General features: G+C 41.5%; 2 protein-coding genes across 9 annotated transcripts in view; both read left to right on the plus strand.

The window, feature by feature from the left end:
- The first annotated feature begins 701 nt into the window (after window positions 1–701).
- rbmx (RNA binding motif protein X-linked) lies at window positions 702–6,944 on the plus strand. 5 transcript variants are annotated; one of them, XR_011785248.2, is made up of 10 exons: window positions 858–1,052; window positions 1,150–1,275; window positions 1,840–1,946; window positions 2,038–2,206; window positions 2,366–2,506; window positions 2,829–2,946; window positions 3,126–3,254; window positions 3,344–3,435; window positions 5,957–6,049; window positions 6,803–6,944. XR_011785248.2 is itself a non-coding variant. In XM_071916134.1 (9 exons), exons 2-9 carry the CDS (start codon window positions 1,167–1,169, stop codon window positions 4,641–4,643), a joined length of 1,182 nt encoding a protein of 393 aa, XP_071772235.1. In that variant the 5' UTR covers window positions 702–811; window positions 1,150–1,166; the 3' UTR covers window positions 4,644–4,972. The 5 variants fall into 5 exon arrangements, 4 of the variants coding, with proteins under 4 accessions (XP_071772235.1, XP_071772236.1, XP_071772234.1 ...); XM_071916134.1 differs by lacking the exons at window positions 858–1,052; window positions 5,957–6,049; window positions 6,803–6,944 and adding exons at window positions 702–811; window positions 4,327–4,972; XM_071916135.1 differs by lacking the exons at window positions 858–1,052; window positions 5,957–6,049; window positions 6,803–6,944 and adding exons at window positions 715–830; window positions 4,327–4,972.
- An 885-nt stretch (window positions 6,945–7,829) lies between these two features.
- Window positions 7,830–18,882, plus strand: part of arhgef6 (Rac/Cdc42 guanine nucleotide exchange factor (GEF) 6) — a 28,497-nt gene continuing 17,444 nt past the window's right edge. For all 4 annotated transcript variants that reach the window (XM_071916131.2, XM_078289050.1, XM_071916132.2 and 1 more), the window contains exons 1-9: window positions 7,830–8,064; window positions 9,196–9,279; window positions 11,278–11,362; window positions 14,103–14,224; window positions 14,787–14,991; window positions 15,530–15,582; window positions 15,760–15,854; window positions 16,772–16,867; window positions 17,536–17,658. In XM_071916131.2, the coding sequence (XP_071772232.2) occupies window positions 7,900–8,064; window positions 9,196–9,279; window positions 11,278–11,362; window positions 14,103–14,224; window positions 14,787–14,991; window positions 15,530–15,582; window positions 15,760–15,854; window positions 16,772–16,867; window positions 17,536–17,658 (1,028 nt within the window). In that variant the 5' untranslated portion in view covers window positions 7,830–7,899. The remainder of the gene's footprint in view (window positions 8,065–9,195; window positions 9,280–11,277; window positions 11,363–14,102; window positions 14,225–14,786; window positions 14,992–15,529; window positions 15,583–15,759; window positions 15,855–16,771; window positions 16,868–17,535; window positions 17,659–18,882) is intronic.

The raw sequence follows: 18,882 nt of genomic DNA on the forward strand, positions 1-18,882 counted from the left end.
AGTTTGAAATCAACCAAATCAAGAAGGCAGAAGAAGCACTTGTTATTCAACATACTACAATCTTTATTTCAAATTAAAAACATAGGGTATTGTCAAATTCTTATTGGTTCCAGCACATACAGTAAAAGGCAATGAACAGGCTGATATGCAGTATGTGCTAAAGTAGCTACAAAAGAAGACCAAATAAAGTATTAATATTAATCTTAGTAAAGATGAGGCTAAATCAGTGATGAAGAAGGAGAATAAAAATAAATGTCAAAGCGAGTGGGATAAAGAAACAATTGAGGTCGGCATTTATATAAAATCCAGGAGGTAGGAGACAAGCTAGTCAGGAAGAAGCAGAAAAAAGGAAACAGCTATTTACAGATTAAGAGTAAAACATACAATATTAATATTATATTGTCAAGTAAAAGAGACGGTGGAACATGTGATGATATACTGTAAAGAAGAGAGAGAAAGTTTGAGGGATTGAGAGGAGAGAGTATACAGTTAAATCTGAAAGAGACGCAAGTAGGCCATCAGGAGGCAAATGCTTTAGATTTATGTTTAAGTTTAACAGTTCTTTAAGTTCTAAAGGATTGGAAAAAGATTTTTTGTTTTTGTTTTTACCAAGTACTTTATTTCCTCGATTCATTCTCCTATCCAGTTGGTGGCGCTAAAGCACCATAACGTTGTTTGCCAACCGCGATAAAACCAAGAAGAAGAGGGAGCAGCGAAGACCCGAAGAAGAAGCAACGAAGCGTTTATTACCTCACAGAGCAACAATACCGTGTAGTTAACCAAACATCTCATTGCGAGATAGCTTCAGGAGGTAGCGTGGCGGCATATAAGTGGATGTTTTCTACTTTATGTTAACTGCCTAATAGTATTCTTTGCATGCCTTTGTGAAGGAAATACTGGCAACGATTGCAAGCTACCCGTTACTAGCTGGACCACCAGTGCTCGGTCGCTAACATTAGCTAGCTAACATTAGCCAAGTAGCTAGCTACAGTTGTTACACGTTTATCGCCATTTTACGCATTCAACAGTGCAAGACTCTTGCCAGTAACGAGGTAGCTAAGATTACGTTAGCTAATATAACGTTGCATGCAGGCATTAGCAAATTCTCACGTTTATGGTGATTAATATTACGACCCTTGTGTGTTGCAGGCGGTGGATTTTACAGTATGGCCGAGGCAGACCGACCAGGGAAGCTCTTCATTGGTGGGCTGAACACTGAGACCAATGAGAAGGCCCTGGAGCAGTACTTCAGCAAATACGGCAGAATTGTCGAAGGTGTGTATGGAGCCAGTATTGTCCATTTTATCCTAAATTCGTACCGTGGTAGTCCAGCTGCATTTGACAAAGTAATACGGTTTCCAAAGTTATTTTTTCTTTAGTATCAAATACGTATTGACTGGCAGATTTCATACATGCCAAACTGTGTGGGTCTTAATTCGTGTTCTGTGAGGTTTGTATGTGAGAAACGTTCAACATGACATTCTTTGCATTATTAGTCACCTCTGTGTTAGGCAGCTATTGTCTGCATTTTTTGTTAGTTTTTTAGGATCTCAGGTTTTAGATACATTTTTATAAAACTTCCAAGCTGTCCACACGTTTTACATGTCCTGATCAAATCCCCCATTGTTGAGCCACATTTGTTCTCAACAAATACTTTCCAGGTGACCTTGAAAGAAACCAAGTGGGGCGCAAAAGCTGGTTGACTGTGTGCAGCTGTGCTGTTCACTGTAGTTCTTACTGTAGTAAGATAGTTCAAGCAATGATGTGATCAGCTAATCAATAAAAACAAATGATTACAAAACACAACCTGTCTACTCACCAACTATTTTATCTTTTCAGTTCTTTTGATGAAGGATCGAGAAACAAACAAATCAAGAGGCTTTGCTTTTGTTACATTTGAAAGTCCAGCTGATGCAAAGGATGCAGCACGTGAGATGAATGGAAAGGTAAATGCTATGATCTGCCATAATCTTGAATAACATAAGTAAAAAAAAGAAAACAGTTTGTAATTGTTATTGTTTATCTCTTTTCCTGTAGTCTCTTGATGGTAAGCCTATCAAAGTGGAGCAGGCTACAAAACCTCAGTTTGAGTCTGCAGGCAGGCGTGGGCCGCCACCGCCCCTGCACTCTCGCAGTCGCGGTCCACCCAGAGGACCCAGAGGGTCCAGGGGAGCCCCCGGTGGTATGAGGGGCCCACCATCCAGAGGTATAATCAGATTCATTAATTTGGTCAATCGAATTTGTAATTGTGAAGAATCTGTGCAATAACAAAATGCTCTTTGATCTCTTTGAATTTGTTGAATCCATTGTTCCTAATAGACCTTCTAAGCTTAGTTTTAATACCTGCGTTTCTTGTCTGTCAAAGACTACTATGATAACGTAGGGAATGTAGAACCCTTCTTTAAAGGGATGTCATCCCGAGGTCCTCCAATGAAGAGAGGACCCCCAGTCCGTAATGGAGGTCCCCCACCCAAGAGGTCAGCCCCATCTGGTCCCATGAGCAGACGTAAGTGTGGGTGGATTCTCTTGGTTCCTTACTCAACATAAATGCACCCAGAGATGTGAAGCTAATGGAGGGAAAACATGCTGGCAGGATACTCAGTCGTTCCCTGCTTGTGGAACAAATGTATTATGTATTTTTGTTGAACTGTCATGCGTTGACTGTGCAGGCTTTTGTGCATATTTACCGGGCTCCATAGTCCTCAGACAGTAAATTGATAAAAGTAATACTGTTAATCAGCTAGCTGTCCCTGCAGGTACCCTGATTGTGTATCTGCATGGCATTTGGTGATTAATAAGCCAGTTTGTAATTACTTTGTCTATTCCAGCACCCATGTCAAGGGACAGAGATCCCTACGGTCCACCCCCTCCTCGCAGAGACTCCATGATGTCCAGGAGGGATGATTATCCATCACCAAGAGATGACCATTACAGCTCAAAAGACAGGTAGGACACTCAATATTTGGTGTTATTATATGCATATTTATTTCTGTGGAACACAGGAAAATTAATATTGCTGTGGCAATAAACCAAAATCAATAAATGCCCAAGAAAATTGACTTTGATCATATTTGTTTGAAATCCGTTTTGAACGTTGGGTTAATTATGCTTAACTTGTTTCACAGCTACTCCAGTCGGGACTATAATTCTAGAGATTCAAGGGACTATGCGCCCCCTCCCAGGGATTATTCCTATCGGGAATACTCCAATTCCAGTTCCCGAGACGACTATGGCTCAATGTCAAGGGGATACAGGTATGGTTATGGCTTTTAACAAAAAGTAAAAAAAAAAATTGGAGCTAATATGACATGGATAGTAAGTAACAATTGTCACTTTTGTGCAGTGACCGTGATGGCTATGGGGGAGGCCGTGAACCCAGAACCTATATGGACCGTCCAAGTGGTGGCTCCTATCGAGACTCGTACGATGGTTACGGTAAGATTTGACTACATGAGTGTAATGAGGACAGATACCAATGTGAGGCAAATAAGAGCTGCACAATTAATTGATAGACAGTCAAAATCTTAATATTGACTACCGCAATCTCCAATCGCAAGTGGCTGCAGTTTTTGGGGGGTTTTTCCCTCCCCAGAGGAAGTGGCATTTCAGGCAGACTCAAACTATTTTTTCTAGTCCTGTGCAGAATCCCTGACCTACAAACCAAGTTGCACATTGGAGAATTATTTTCATGATATTCAAACATAAAAGATTCTATGCATTGGCATCTCATTTTTTGTTTACCCCTAATTTTTTCCCCTCCAAGTACTGAAAAACAAAATTGTATAGAAAAGCTGTGTTCACATATCACAATTCATATTGTAATTGCAATATTCATTACAAGAATCGCAAAGTTTTTGGCAATATCATGCGGAAGTAACGCAAACAAATGTGCCCCTGGGAGTTGGCAAACATAAAGGAACCCCAAACAGTCCTGGGAAACATCACTTGACCACTCAATGTCTGTTGCACTTTCAAAGCACTCCCTCAAGGAGTAACCTGCACAAAACCATCAAGACATCTCTGAAAACCACGTGCTTGCCTGCAGTTCTAACACTTGGAGTTCTAAAAGGAAAAATGGCTACTCAAATCAATGGCATGCTGAAACGGGCTTCATTGCCCATTTGTTCCCTATGCTTGGATAGATTACCGCTCATATCACCTAAACATCCCATGTTAAATTTTAGTCAGATCGATAACATGATGGGAGACTTCCTAACTTTTTTTACAGAATGAATTCTCATATTGGCAAAAAAAAATGGGCGCTTGACAGTGCAAGAAAGTGTGTAAATTGAACCTTGCCAATTACCTGACCCATTGACCCTGCAGGTAACTCTCGCAGCGCCCCACCTTCACGGGGCCCCCCACCATCCTATGGTGGGAGCAGTGGAAGCAGTCGTTATGACGATTATGGCAGCAGTTCCCGGGACGGCTATGGCAGTCGTGACAGTTACCCCAGCAGTCGGAGTGACCCATATCCGCCTAGTCGTGGTGAGCGAATGGGCAGGCAGGAGAGGGGGCCAGCTCCCCCTGTCGAGAGAGGCTACCCTCCTCGTGATTCGTACAGCAGCTCAAGTCGTGGAGCGCCCCGCGGCGGCCGTGGCGGCAGTCGAGTCGATAGAGGAATGGCTCGCAGCAGATACTGAAATGGACATGGAAATCACATCAAAGCAAACGTTAATGCCTGCGTGCTCAGTTAACACATGTGTTGTGGGAAGAAATTTGAAAACATGACAAACTAGCCATGTCTAAATCTGTGGAATATGAAACTTAGCTTTTCAGCTGTTTAACATTACTTTCCCAGTTGATTTTTGTTTTAAGTGTAAAAGTATCTATTTTTTTTATTAGCTTTTCTCCTGCTCATGTAATGGTACAGTTACCAAGTGAGTGTTAGTTTTTGTACGTTTAGTGCTGTTGAAATCTGCAATTCCTTTCTGGCTTTCCTACACCAATAAAGCTTTTAGTCAGACCTTGACCACTGCTGATCGATATTCGAAACAAGACCAGAAACAATGACATGAATGTAAAGTAATAACACGTTCTCCTTTACAAAGCTCTTTATAGAGCTCAGTTGAGTCTCTGCTCGTGCCACATAACTAGTCGACTGACTTGAGATAATTCTTAACACAAATGTGCTTCCGACTGGTCCCTACTGTTCCGAGGGGATTAGGAAAATGTCACTGTCAGAATTTCCCAATGTAGTTTCCTTGGAAATGGATCCATCACCCTAAAGCCAAAGTATGATGGCTTGCAACGACATAACCAAAGGCCACAACAACCAAATGCAAGAGTCTTTTCAACTCGGCCGATAGTCAACAGCTGGTAAGCAAAGCAAACCTCTTTGTTTCTCATCTGTAAATGAGTTTCTCATTGTCCTGTATTGCAATCTCCACTCAAAGGCTGATGTTCACGACAACTTGTGCCTCAGAGGACAAAAGAAAAAAGCAGGTCAACTGAGTGTGGCTTTTTCATTGTAGTCCGTTTCATCAACTAGAATTGTCAATGTGCCGCAACAGCCCAAGAAGTTTCATCCTTTGTCAGCAATGAAAGTTTTACAGCCATTTTGCCAACTGAGCCCACAATCGCTGAAGATCCTTCTGCCTAACTACTCTCCCAACTTAACTAAGAATGATTGGCAACAATGCTTTTTAAAATCGTAATTAAAGATCTTGGGTAATTTGTAAGGAATTTGTTCTCGGTTAATATTTTTTTGTAAGAGCCTTTTTTTTTTAATTAAGAGCCATTTTCTCAGTGTCCAAGCCTTTTCCACAAGCATGCCAATTCAAACAATGGAGACCTCTGGGAGAACATCAACATCCTAACAGCCAAACTGGAAACTGAATCATTCAAGCGAAAAACAAACACAATCGGACCGAGGAATACAGGATCATTTTCAGATATTTTGTAAAATACCTGATTAAGAGAGCGGCAGCATGTTAATATGTTGTTCTTGTTGCAGGATGAGCAGCCTACTGAGGCAACCGTCTTTGCAACATACCTGATTTGAGTCCTCAAGTTGCTGGACCAGTGGAATCTCCGGGCAGCTGAACAGGTGTGTTTGCCTTTATTGAAACTACCTGGACATTTGACAGATACCCAAATGAGATATTGACGATTTTAAATATAACGCCTACTGTGAGAAAATGGTTGCTGGTATGAAAATAAACCTTATGAATATTATTAAAGGACCTGCTATCTTTAGACCTTTTGCTTACAAAATAATGTGTATTTTTGAAATATTGAGCTAATAACTGTCTGAGGATTTTTCTTTTTTCAAAATGGATTCATACAGGGTATCTGCAGTTCCTTTTTAAGAACTCTAAAGAAGGCTTAAATTACCTACATTTATGCCCTTTAAAAGTATAATATCTTAAACAGTTATTAGAGGTCATATCAATACCAATCAATTACAGGATTCCCTGTGCTGCCTGTCCACTCTTACATTAATACAGAGTGGAGTTAGTAGTATAATATGCAAAAGGTTGTTTCATTGTATCTGCTTTACTAAACGCAGTTGGACATCGATGTCCTTTAGGAATTAATTAACTGTTTGTTTTATTATACTGCCCATTTATAGATTCATCACCTTTATTAACTACAGTATCTTCAATCAGGTTTTTTTTGACAGATTTGTTTCTTTATTTAGTTTTTTAAATTGGTCTTAAATTAACTTTCTGGTAGCGTTAAAAAGGCCTTTTTTAAAGTCTTAAATTTGGCTTTCTAAAACCTGCAGATAATCTGTTCATACTATTTTGGAATTTAACTGTTCATGTATAACCGGTTTTGTATGTTTACTGTCCTTCAGATACTGGTGCAGGACGCTGTTCAGACTGCTAGTGCTGGAACCTCTTCAAGTGGAGCAGAGCGTGGTGGAAAGTGGACAGAAAGCAGGCTGATGAATTGCTGAAGTTAACAGTTTCTTCTTTTCTTCTTTAAATAAAGATAAAAAAAATAAAAAAAGTTTGGCTTTGTCTTATATTAAATTTTGTGTTGTCATGGAAAGAGGATGTCTCTGCATCCATTCACTTGTTAGTATTTAGCTTTGTGTTGCCCTGCACGATTTTCTTTGCACAATAGGGTTGAGGGATGATTTTGGTTTGTGGTTCTGTCCAGTTTTTAAGTTCACCACAGATTGTACTTCTGGAGCTTTTCTAATGGTGATCACTGTAGCACTTACTGTACTGTAGGCCTATTTGTTTTAATTTCCTCTAGCATTACTGAATTCTCTGGGCAGCACACATTCAACATTTTAATTAATGTTGAATGTGCTTCTGGGCCTGTGCTGGAAAACCTCTGGTCAACAGTAGTCCAGCAGCTTACCCATTGCTGTCTCATTTTGTAAATAAAATAAACCCCAAGCATGGCTGATTTTTGCATGTCAATTAAACTTTTAAATGGAATACTGATGCCATCGATCAATGAACTTAATGTTTTATTAATAAGAATTTCAACAGACTATAAATTACAGGTCAGGCCCACTGATTACAGATCCTGAATTACTTAATCCTACAGTGGGTGGAGTATTTCTCTTGCCAAATATGGTGAGGTACATCCATGGGGCACATCAGATAACGCTGTTTCCTTTTGTTGGTGTCTGGGGTACTTCTTTTTTTGACCATTTTAAGTGTTGAAATGATTGAGAAAATCTCTCACCCTAGTAGTATTTATTATTACAGACACTTCACAGTTCTTGCTTCTAGTTAAAGAGGAAAACAATAGTCCTGTCTACTGTTAAGGTGCCTATTTGCCGGTAGGGGTGATCATCAGTGTCTAGCAACAACGACGTTTTTTTCCTTTTTTTTTACTTCTAGCAGAAGTGCGGATGTGAGTTGCATATTGATACGGAACAGGCCGCCTGCTTTTAAGAAATGCATGCTTAGGCAATGATAAATATTTGGAGCTATGAATCCAGAGGAGCAGACGGTAACGTGGTTGATTTCGTTAGGAGTGCTCAGCTCTCCTAAAAAGAATATAGCGGACCCGGAGGAGTTTTTGAAAACATCGCTAAAGGATGGGGTCGTCTTGTGCAAGCTTATGGAGCGGCTCATACCTGGCTTTGCTCCCAAGGTAAGTTGATAAATTTGTTGATTTAAGTTTACTTAAGTCAACAAATGCCGTTAACATCTGAATGATCGACGTCTCTTTGCTGGAAGGGAGGGGTTTGATGAAAATGATACGGACAAGAACTTTTTTTTTTTTTCCAGCAGGCCTATCGTGTAGCTACGCGCCATGTAGTTTTAATAGCCCGTTTGTTTTCGTTATGTGTGAAAAGGAAATACAGCGGATTACAGCGGCATTTTGATTAAATCTGAAATGTGTAATATGAAGATGTGGTTTCCTGTGAAGCGAAGAGAAATGTTCCGCATTCTTGACATGAGTGAGAATATGTGAACACCCACAAATAACGAACAGTCCTCGTACAAATTCAGTGATAGAGTGCAACTTATTAGACGTAACCAGGCCAGTTGAATCCAAGCAGCGGAATTCATTCGCCTCTCGGTTTTTAAACAACTTTTGTGTGGCGGTAGATAATAACCAACGTTGAAAACACACGCTCATTTATTCAGATGACAAAGTTGAGTGATAAATAACAGTTGCAGAGTACTCGTCACTTCCTCCTGAAAGACTAGTCTTCCTGGTGCGACCGCCCCCTTGGACAGTCAAGTCAGCCGCAATCAGACAGGACAAAACCGGATGTTGCCTTCAAAATAAAATGGAAAAATAGTCAGGCGCATGTTTGGTTATTCTGCTTATTTGTGCTGCCCTATCTATGGCTACGAGAGTATGCTTTGAAAACGACATTTAAAAAGTAATTTAAATTTAATAGAAAGTCCTGCGTTCATGTGTTCGTTAGGTCCGCTCTCGTCTTACGACCGTTGAAACGCGTTCTTCAACCGTGCTTTTATTTTGAAAGGCTTGACCGGATGCGTTCTATTTTTTTCTGTTTCGCTTGACGCTGGTATGCTGTTGGTTATGTATGCATGAAGGAGACGCAGGAAGAATCCACAGTTACTTTTTTAAACTGTAGGTTACAACATTAGGATTGATACAACAGCGTTACTTTGTACCTTCTGCTATGTTACTGAAATGGCAGTAGCATCGCCGGGGAGCGTTTGATAAGTGCTTGTGTCAGATGGCTATCTGGCATACTAAGCCGAGGTTTGTGTTTATATATTTATTTCATGTCTCTGTGCTCAGTATTGTCAGGATCCCAGAGCTGAAGCCGACTGCATTGCCAATATCCGAGAGTTTTTAAGAGGATGCTCGTCCTTGAAAGTAGAGGTAAGTTGTGACAGTGCAGCTGTCAAAACAAGTCTTTATTTCATGATACAGACGTGTGTTGATCTTTTGACATGGACTGACCTTTCTCTATCATTATTAGCCATCAGTGCAGCAGACTATAATCTCCTTACTCAGCCTACTTAGCCCACTGCCTCAGTTAACAGAGAGGACTTACACACACTCTCTTGCCTGTGTTGTGATCTGCTTTTCCCTGTTGGCATATGTTTTCGTCACACCTCCATGTGGAGTGGGCTAGTCTTCATAAACAGGCATGCTGTCAGTCACTCCCACTGAACAGACAGAAAGGGAACTGTTGGTCCGCATGACTAGTGCCTCTGTTTTCAAACGGCCATAGCTTAAGCCTTCGAGAGTGTTTACTTCCTTGTGTACGTCCTTTCGCTGCAGCCATTTGTGACTTGGATCTTTGTTTGTTGCCGCATGCAAAAAAGTATTCCCCCAGGCATAAATAGTGCAGGCATATACTGTAGGCCTGTGTTATTGAAAGAGGTCCCAAGCTGCAAATGATTAGCAGATGAAGGGAGTTCTCTTGTTCCCTGTTCGTCCCTGCGGCTGCCGCACTGGACAATCATTTCTCCTCCAGCTTTATAAATAATCTTTTTTGGTCTTGAATCACATCACTTGGTTTCTTTAAACAGCTAATTGAGTCAGCAAGCCTGGCTCGCTGCAAGTCAAGTGGTTCAGTAGTTCTGCCCAGCTGGCTTGTTATGTCTGGGAGGTCCCCTTTGCTTTTATCCGCCAGCCTGCCCTTAGCCCATAATTAGACCTTTCGCGGCAACCCAGTAGCTCATGGGCAGAAGTTTTTGGAGAGCCACTGTCAAATGTATCATCCAGGGGTTTTCTGTGGTGCTGTAGTAAGCCCTGCCCATCCCTCGGTCAGTGATGTGATCATGGTTAGAAAACCTTTTTTTTTTTTTTCCTCTTTTTCACCACAGCTAATAGTGCCTGTGTGTCCTGTGACTGCACAAAGAAAGCAGTCATACCGCTTTCACTTCTGCCTTGGGATGCAGAAAGGGGAAGCGGCAGTAACTGCTCAAGGCCTCCGCTTTTTGACGTATCATAAAACTGCATGAGATGATTTATTTGCTCTCTCGCTTTTATAGACTACCACAGTCATTGAGGTACAGTAACGACATGGATTTATAACGTGACTCATAGAAACTACAAGCCCTAACTATGGTTGAGGTTAATAATGTGATGTTTAGATCGCTTTACTTCTTGTTTTTGATTTATTAGGCTAATGCAAATGTTCTTCTCTTAGATGATGTTGACGGTGAAATGGTACAAAAAACTTTATTTAGGAACAAGTGTTGTGTCCGTCCTTCATTTTCTACATGGTTTAAAGGGGGCTGAGTAGACCTTGATAGTCATGTAAAACCTGAGGCTGATCCTTTACCCAGAGATGTAATGGTCACAGTTGCTTTAACTCTGAATGAGGACATACAGGACCAAGGCCGTACTACTCAAACTCTATATTTAAGATGTTTTATTTAAAATGTGAAACCTTATCCACTGGGGGAAAGGAGATAGCTGTCTGAGAAAGAGAGCGAGCAAGCTGTGTGTGTGTGTGTGTGTGTGTGTGCACGTATGTGAGGATGCGTGTGTGCGTGCGTGTGCGTAACGCATTGCAAATGAGTCTGGAACTGTCCGTTTCATTACTGAACCACTAAGTCACAAAATATGGGTCATGCTCAACATGTCAGTTTTTATCTGTCTTGTTATAGGCCTATTCAAATCTGTGTGTGTGTGTGTGTGTGTGTGTGTGTGCATGTATTGTTTGTGCAGCAGCCTGGATTGAGTGTCTTTCCCTCTGTCTCTGTTCCCTTCGCAAGCATCACTGCTCAGATCTGTGCAATCAGTAGAAATAGTTATAATTTTCACCCACTCCTCTTCCTCATCTGCTGTATACCAAGTCACAGTCATATAAGCAGAATTTTTGGGGGTTGTGATGTCAAGGCGTCTTCTTTGTTCCTTTTCCAGGGGTTTGAACCAGAGTGCCTATACACTGGGGAGAATTTTGGCAAGGTCCTGACCACTTTGCTGGCAGTCAACTTTGCCACACAAGGTAAGAGCTGTGCGGTCTCTCCCTGCTCCCCCAGGGGTTTTCATTCAGAGAGGGTGCATATAATGTAATACCCACAGAAAGGAATGCTTCAAAGAATTTGTCCCTACTGACAGCGAAGAATCAAATCATAGCCACTTAGGTCTAACTAAACTGTTCATACAGAATTTATATATTATCTGCCACATCGTGTTCAACAAAATAAGGTATTCAGTGTTGCTAAAGGGAACCATTAATTGAATGTAAATCTGTATATTAGGGTATATACTGCATGTAATGTTTGTTTTTTTTCATTGTTCACATGATTAAGCTCGCCACTGTCAGTTGGTGTAAGTTCATAATACACAGCTATACGTTAGGAGTGCACAGGTGAGGTCTCTACTGCTTCTGGTATTGTAGATTAAACTACCCACCATCCAGAAACAAGCATAGTCAAAGTTATCTTATATGTATGAATTCATGTGGATTGGTGTGTGTGTGTGTGTGTGTGTTTATGGTCTGTGTCATTTTTCACTGGCTTGGTCCTTGGAGCCCCTCTGAATCTCAATAGGGTGTGCTGCTCGTGGGCAGCTGGCATGGCTGTGTGTGTGTTTGTGTCATGCTGGGTGCCATATTTACTCATGCTCATCCATAGCTTGATGCACCCTGACCAATATCCTGTTTTGTTCATTTTACATGTTTTGTTTTTCACATTCAGATTAAACTCCGCTGTCAGACAATTTACGCAATGTGACTGAATTAGTCTTATTTCGCCATATCCCTCTTTACACGCACACATGCATAGCCCGCTACTCATATGCATTTCTTCAGTGGAGCAGTTTGGGGCTCTTGCTCAAGAGCACTTGTTTGGGGGCAGTGAAGAGATAATACCAGTTACCCTCCAGTTACCAGCTCACAGGTGGAATACATCCACTGTAGGATGAAAGGGATTCAACCAACAGCCTTGAGATTATTGGTCATCATCTTTAGACCAACCTGCTGCCACTGCATGTCATAGAATGCTTGAGAGTAGATGCATTAACGCACATTAACAACTAGCTGCCTTAGACCATGCCAGAATGACAGTGGAGATGGGACAAGGTATTATTACCTTTTGTACGACTATGACTTTGTCAAAGAATGATCAAGGTCTTGAGTACAATTTCATGACTATACCTTTAAGTCAGTCTGAAGTGGAGGATGCATGCCTCAGCTTGAGATGTGGACCAGAAGCCTTTTCTGTCAGTTCTGCTTTATATGCAAATGTGTTATAAGCGTATAGCTTGCAATGCCCAGAAGCTGTTCTCCAGTCTTCAGAAGTGAATTTGATTTGAAGTGGATTAGTCACAAGTTAGGCCTAGTTGATTTGATCATAGACAAGAGGCCTCTGTGTTTTTACTCGTGATCCTCTGGCAGCCTTTGCTTTGGTACCACCTTACTTGCGTGTGTCTGTGACCGGCTGCCCTCATATCGGTATACGCTTTGATCTGTGTGTATATTCTACTGCAGAATATTGCATATCTACTTAAAACAGTGGTGGCCACAGAGCTTAGCTGGCAGAAGGGCTTGTTTGGACTTCTCTCTGTATGTGGGGAGTGGCATGTGGAGTCCATGAGGCTCACCTGCTGTACATGTAGCATGTCCCACTGCCTAATATGCCTCAGTGTGATGCTCCCTGAAGTCCCAGCCTATGGAAACCAATAGGATGTCTAGTTAATCCTGCTCTTCAGCCTTTCATGATCAAAACATGTATAGATTTCAGATGACCTGCAGATAAAACAAGATTACAGAAGTGTTACCTCACTGCCTACATGTAAAAGTGAAGGTTTGGGCTCCAAATTGAAAACCCTATTGGACCCTAGGTATAGATTACTAAGGCTAGTGGTTCACTCTGTCCTTTTTTTTATTCGGCTGTAATTTTCGCTAGGATTAGACAGTGAACCTGGGTAGCATACATAATTGGCACTGGACTGTGAGTCTCCATTGAGTGTGTTTCAGCTCGGTGTTTGTGTTGCTGTAAGAGGCTGCAGAGCCGCCATGTGTCACTTTTCGGGTGAGTGCTGGCAGCAAAACTGATACATCGGTCAGTGCATCTCCGGGACCGTCCTCGCACCACAGGACAGCTGGCAGTTACTACAGCCTTAAATCGGTTTTACTCTGCTGCATCGGAAGAGCAGTTGGGTGACAGTACCGTGGTTTTCATTTTGTCCGGTGTTTACAGAACTGTAATGAATAGAATGGCTCTTCACAAGTCACTAAACTGCATTTCAGATAAGAGACACTGTTGGAAGAATATCTTAAATGGATAGGTACACTTTGACTACATTGGTGACCATTCAGAGATATTATAGATTTACAGACTTAAGGTTTTTAATTAGAAATCCTTGTTATTCACTGCTGCCTCCCTCTTCGCAGCTGGTTGATCAGAATACAGAGAAGCTTGCCAGTTTAGGTTAAATCAGGTGATTCTATCAGGCATTGTAGATGTGCGTGTGTGTGTGTGTGCGTGCATGTCCACTGTCCCTGGGGCTGTGCAAAGCAACGGACCATACTCAGATGAATTATCATCAAGTTGTCAGCCCGAAAGTGTATGCACCTGCTTCATCTGTAGTGTGTTGTGTGTGCACCTGCGTGTAACAGCTATGTTGTCCACCTGATGAGAACAAGACCAGAACAAAACATTAGTCCAGACATCACTGTAATGTCTGAAATAACAGAGACTCATGTACATTTCCCCTGTGTGTGTGTGTGTTTGTGTCCTTAGACTGTGGTGCTGAGAGGTCATGTCCGCAGTCCGGTGCTCACAGCCCTAGTCAGTCCGCCTCATCACACACACTCTCCTCTGCCAAATCCAAAGGCTCTCTGCGCAGACAATCCAAACCAGCGGTATGGTCTCTCTCACACATCGACATGTTCTGTCTCTCTATCTGTCTGTCTGTTTCTGTCTCTCGCTCACTCACATACATAGTTGGAAAATGTCTTCGCCGCCTTCTTAATTTTCCACATTTTTTGCACATTTTTCACTTTGAATTTGTCAGATCTTTATGTGTTCTTTTAAACTCTGAAATGGGTCTCTGTGTATTAATGTTCACCTTAGATCATGGCACAAGGGATAGAAACATCATATCCTGTGTATTGATAAAAGTGGGTTGTAGTAGTGTGTAGAGGGAATCAGGATTTAATTTTTACCCCTGAAGATTGCATGTTTGATTACCTTGCACACCAAACACATGAGAGAAGCAAGGCAGTTTTTTCCTCTGATTTCCTCTATAAAGTCCTACAAACCATAAAAATACATGGCCCAGTTCAATGTAAAAAATGGGCAACAATACAGAGTCAAACATGGCACTGTATACACATACATACAGATATGATGGCCTATGAGATCTGTCGCTGTTTGTTTTGCTGTCACTCACTGAGAACAACCGCACTCCATCCACTCCAACAGGAGATGTCTGAGAACGGCGGGGGTGGGCAGCTGATGGTGAAGGCGCGCTTCAACTTCAAGCAAAACAACGAAGACGAGCTGTCATTCAGTAAAGGCGAACTGATCCATGTGACGCGGCAGGAGGAGGGGGGCTGGTGGGAGGGCACGCTCAACGGCAAGACGGGCTGGTTCCCCAGCAACTACGTCCGCGAGATCAAGCCCTGCGGTGAGTGGGACTGCACGATAAACACTTGATAAACACTTAATAAACACTTCAAAAAATAGAGTGCAGGCGAGAATATGAGATGCAAATGCTTAGGATGTGGTCAGTCTGAATAAAATATTTTTCTCTTGTCATGTAACTTGATTCGTGTAGGCCGGGGATTAAGGAAGCAGTGTGAAACACCTTTCCCTCTAAGAATAAATTGCATCTGTTTACATTGCAAAGCCCAAATTGACCTCTAAGGCCTTCACACTTGTTGATTTCCAAAACAATTTGACAGGTGTAATCACTGCACTCAAAACCTTTTCTCTTTGCTGGAACGTCTGGTTGAAATTGTTTTATCTGAAAAAGTGATTTTGATTCTGAAATATTGAACTGGTGTCAGTTTGTTTTAGGTTTCCTTTATAACAGTAGATGGCCATCAAATCTCATAGTGCCTGGATATTTGATATGAATGTTTTTGTTTGTTTTTTTTGTAATGATGATGATCATGATTTGGTCAAATGCACTCTCCAATCTTTGTTCCTCATCTCTCCAACAGAGAAGCCAGTGTCTCCTAAAGGAACTCAGCTGACCAAGAACTACTACAGTGTGGTGAGTGGGAATTTTGCGTAAACTAAAGTTGACATAACCAAAATATTGATAATGCATCGGGAACTTAAACAAAAATACTTCAACCAGTTTTTCCTGCAAAGTTTACTTTTTGGAGATAGGGTTTACTGAACACCGACACTGTGCTTTTTTGTATGCTGCTGCTGATTGTTTTGTCAGGTGGTACAGGACATCTTGGAACATGAGCGGGAGTTCATCAAAGAATTACAGACGGTGCTGAGTTGTTACCTACGACCCCTGCAAGCCAGCGACAAGTAAGATTGATGACAAGGAGGAGAGACTGAGCCATTAATATTCTGATCACATACACAGCAGCAGAAGACATCACATACATGCATAGTGGAATAGGGATTACCAGTGAAATCTCTTTGGATAATTAGCTATCCAATCTTCTTCTATTTGAAGGGTTTCATGCCTAAACACTATACGTATATCCATTTGGGAAAACATTTTGCCAAATCAAATTTATTAGTCAGTATTTCAATACTCTACAACTCAAAAACATAATATTTTGTGGGTAAAGGTCTTGAGATGACGCGACTTAAATTGTAATCCATGATAATTGATGATGCTTTACTTTCATGCTCAATTTAATTTAATCTATCATGCTGTAGGAGTAGGCATCAGTTATTTCAAATAGTGGATATCTCAGTTTGGAATAAAATTATTTTGTTATGGTACTTAATTCAATAAGTATCATAACTAGAAGGGCACTCGGAGAGCGCAGACCTCCGCCAAGGTTCGTGCTATTATTGCTTGTTCGTGAGTCGGATCCGGATCCGCTCCAAAATTGAATGGGTTCTTTCTTGGCCCATGCTACACCCTTCCACAAAGTTTCATGAAAATCGGGCCTGTAGTTTTTCCGTAATCCTGCTAACAGACAAACAAACAGACAAACGGCACCGAAAACATAACCTCCTTGGCGGAGGTAAAGATCACCTGACAGAGATTCCACTGGGTATCGAAACGTTGTCAATTTAACTAAATAAAATTGTTGGGAGCGTTCAATGAGAGTCGCGAGCCATTTCTCTACAAATTAGATGCCTGTGGTGTACACAGTTTGCCTCAGCACCAAAGCAATGGAATGTGCTTAAGGACTATTAGAAACTTTATTGAATAAGGACAGCCGGCTCTGCAGCTATTAATCAGTGTTGCTAATGTGTGTATTCAGGCTGAGCAGCGCGGACAGTTCGAGCCTGAGTGGGAACCTGGAGGAGATCCTCACCTTCCAGCAGGGCCTGTGTGTGGCTTTGGAGGAATGCACCAAGTAAGTGATGCTGGACCTGCACTTCTTTGAATCTGCATAACTTAGTAGTTTGATCAATACGGTTCCATAAAACTGTCCACCTAAGTTGTTTTTGCTGTTACATCCTGTTCAGTGGAGCAATGAGAGGAGGCGAGGAGCACAGCGTCTGCCCCCTTGTGGTCGTTGTAAAAGATAATCAGGGTGTCTGCAGGTCCTCTAAAAAGTCTTAAAATGCATGAAATCATATCATCTAAGCTTGAGGCCTTAAAAGGTATTGAATGTAGTTAAAGTAATTTAGGTCTTAAATTGAGTTTTAGTGGCCTTAAAAATGTTATGGCTTTGTGCACTGCTGTTCTGGTGAGAAATCAGCCCAGTCACGCTATATTCTGCCAGGTCTACACTCGGTATCATTTTCACATTCTTTTCAGTTGTGAGAATGGTCTTGTATTTCATTCTACCTGGCGTTAAAAAGGTCTTAAAAAGTTTTAAATCTGACTGGGTGAAATTTGCACACACCCTAGATAATAACAGCATTTCAGCTAGGGGGAATTATTCCATGTATGTGATTCTGACAAATGTTTCTCTTTCTGTCTCTCCCTGTGTCTCTCTGACCCTTCCACCCTTTCCTTCTTACTTCACTCTCTCCCCACCTCCCCACCTCTCTCTCTCTCTGACTGTCTACATTCCAGAGTCCCAGAGGGCCAGCAGCGAGTGGCAGGCTGCTACCTGAACCTGATGAGTCAGATCAAGACTCTGTACATGGCCTACTGCTCCAGTCACCCATCAGCTGTCTGCATCCTCACTGACCACAGGTCAGCCCTTGCATGCAAAACAGCACAGTACAGCTATATGCTGCCAAGCCAGAGATAGGTGTTACTGTTGAATCCCAAAAGTCTTGTGAAAAAATGGGATGAATAATGTAAATGTATAGTGCTGCTGTTGGATGGCAACTGTGTTAAGTCAACTTTTAGATAAACAGCTTTATTTTCAGGTTGACAACATTGCGTTTTGACAACATTTTGAAACCCATGACACCCTCTCTAATGGCTTTTGAATGGGTTTTGTAGGCCCTATGGTGATGCAACTTGCTCAGCCCATAATTCAGTTGCTCAACCCATAATAAATTCAGTTAAAATTACATTCCTACTAGTTAACAAGGTTTTTCCGCAACAGAAACAGTAGACTTCAAACATTATGATAACCTATCTATAGCTAAATTATGGAATTATTGAATCATCTCAATGTGTTTTGCCATATAACGACTTAGACTTTGTTATTTATTAGTGTAATTCTCTAATTCCATTCAGAGTTATTTATACTGTATATGTGAGAAACATTTCCATGGGTCATTAGTGTGGGATTTCATTTCATTGTGGCAGCGTTTGTTGATTTGTAGTTCAGCATAGAGCCACACGGTGTCAGGCTCTCCCTCTATAAATTAACAGGAAGCCAAGCTGTGTCTCAGCAGCTACAGCGAGCAGAGAGACAGGCCCTGAGTGTCGAGAGGCTTCTTCACTGTAATTAGTAATAAAGCGCCTCATTCTCTCCAGTGGGAATTGCTGTTATGAACTCTGCAATGCAAAGGTCATGGTGGAATAGCAAAACAGCTATTGTGCAATTGAAATGATGCTTTGTCAAGTAATGTTGTGGAGGTAGTTTGTTAGGTGGTAAACAGTGAGCTGCATCTTAAACTGAATTACACACACAGGAAGCTGACTGCTGACAGGATATCTAAAGTTGTGGTTATGTTGACAGGCAAGCGAGGCACTTTTGCGCAGTAAGCACATTTGCATTTCAGTTGCAGGAACCTTTTCATGACATTCACATTTGCCAAAGGTTACCTGTTAGTGCAGCTAACTATGACTAACAGGTATAACTGAAATTGTGGTTCATGGAAACCCGTGAATGTTATTACTTAGAAAGAATTCGGGCCCATTCACAGTTAACACAGTTATGTTGGGATTGAGCGCAAAAAAAAAAATCAAGTTAATGACCACACTTGTGCTGCAGCTTTAACACTGTGTACACTTGTGCTT

Source organism: Centroberyx gerrardi, chromosome 16 (genome assembly GCF_048128805.1).
Source record: "Centroberyx gerrardi isolate f3 chromosome 16, fCenGer3.hap1.cur.20231027, whole genome shotgun sequence".
NCBI lineage: Eukaryota > Metazoa > Chordata > Actinopteri > Beryciformes > Berycidae > Centroberyx > Centroberyx gerrardi.

Excerpts from the sequence above, each read along its gene's own strand:
- rbmx (XM_071916134.1), top strand. The coding sequence starts at position 1,167 with ATGGCCGAGGCAGACCGACCAGGGAAGCTCTTCATTGGTGGGCTGAAC. Across the intron at positions 2,207-2,365 it reads GAGGGGCCCACCATCCAGAG|ACTACTATGATAACGTAGGG; the intron begins GTATAATCAGAT and ends TGTCTGTCAAAG. Across the intron at positions 3,436-4,326 it reads AGACTCGTACGATGGTTACG|GTAACTCTCGCAGCGCCCCA; the intron begins GTAAGATTTGAC and ends TTGACCCTGCAG.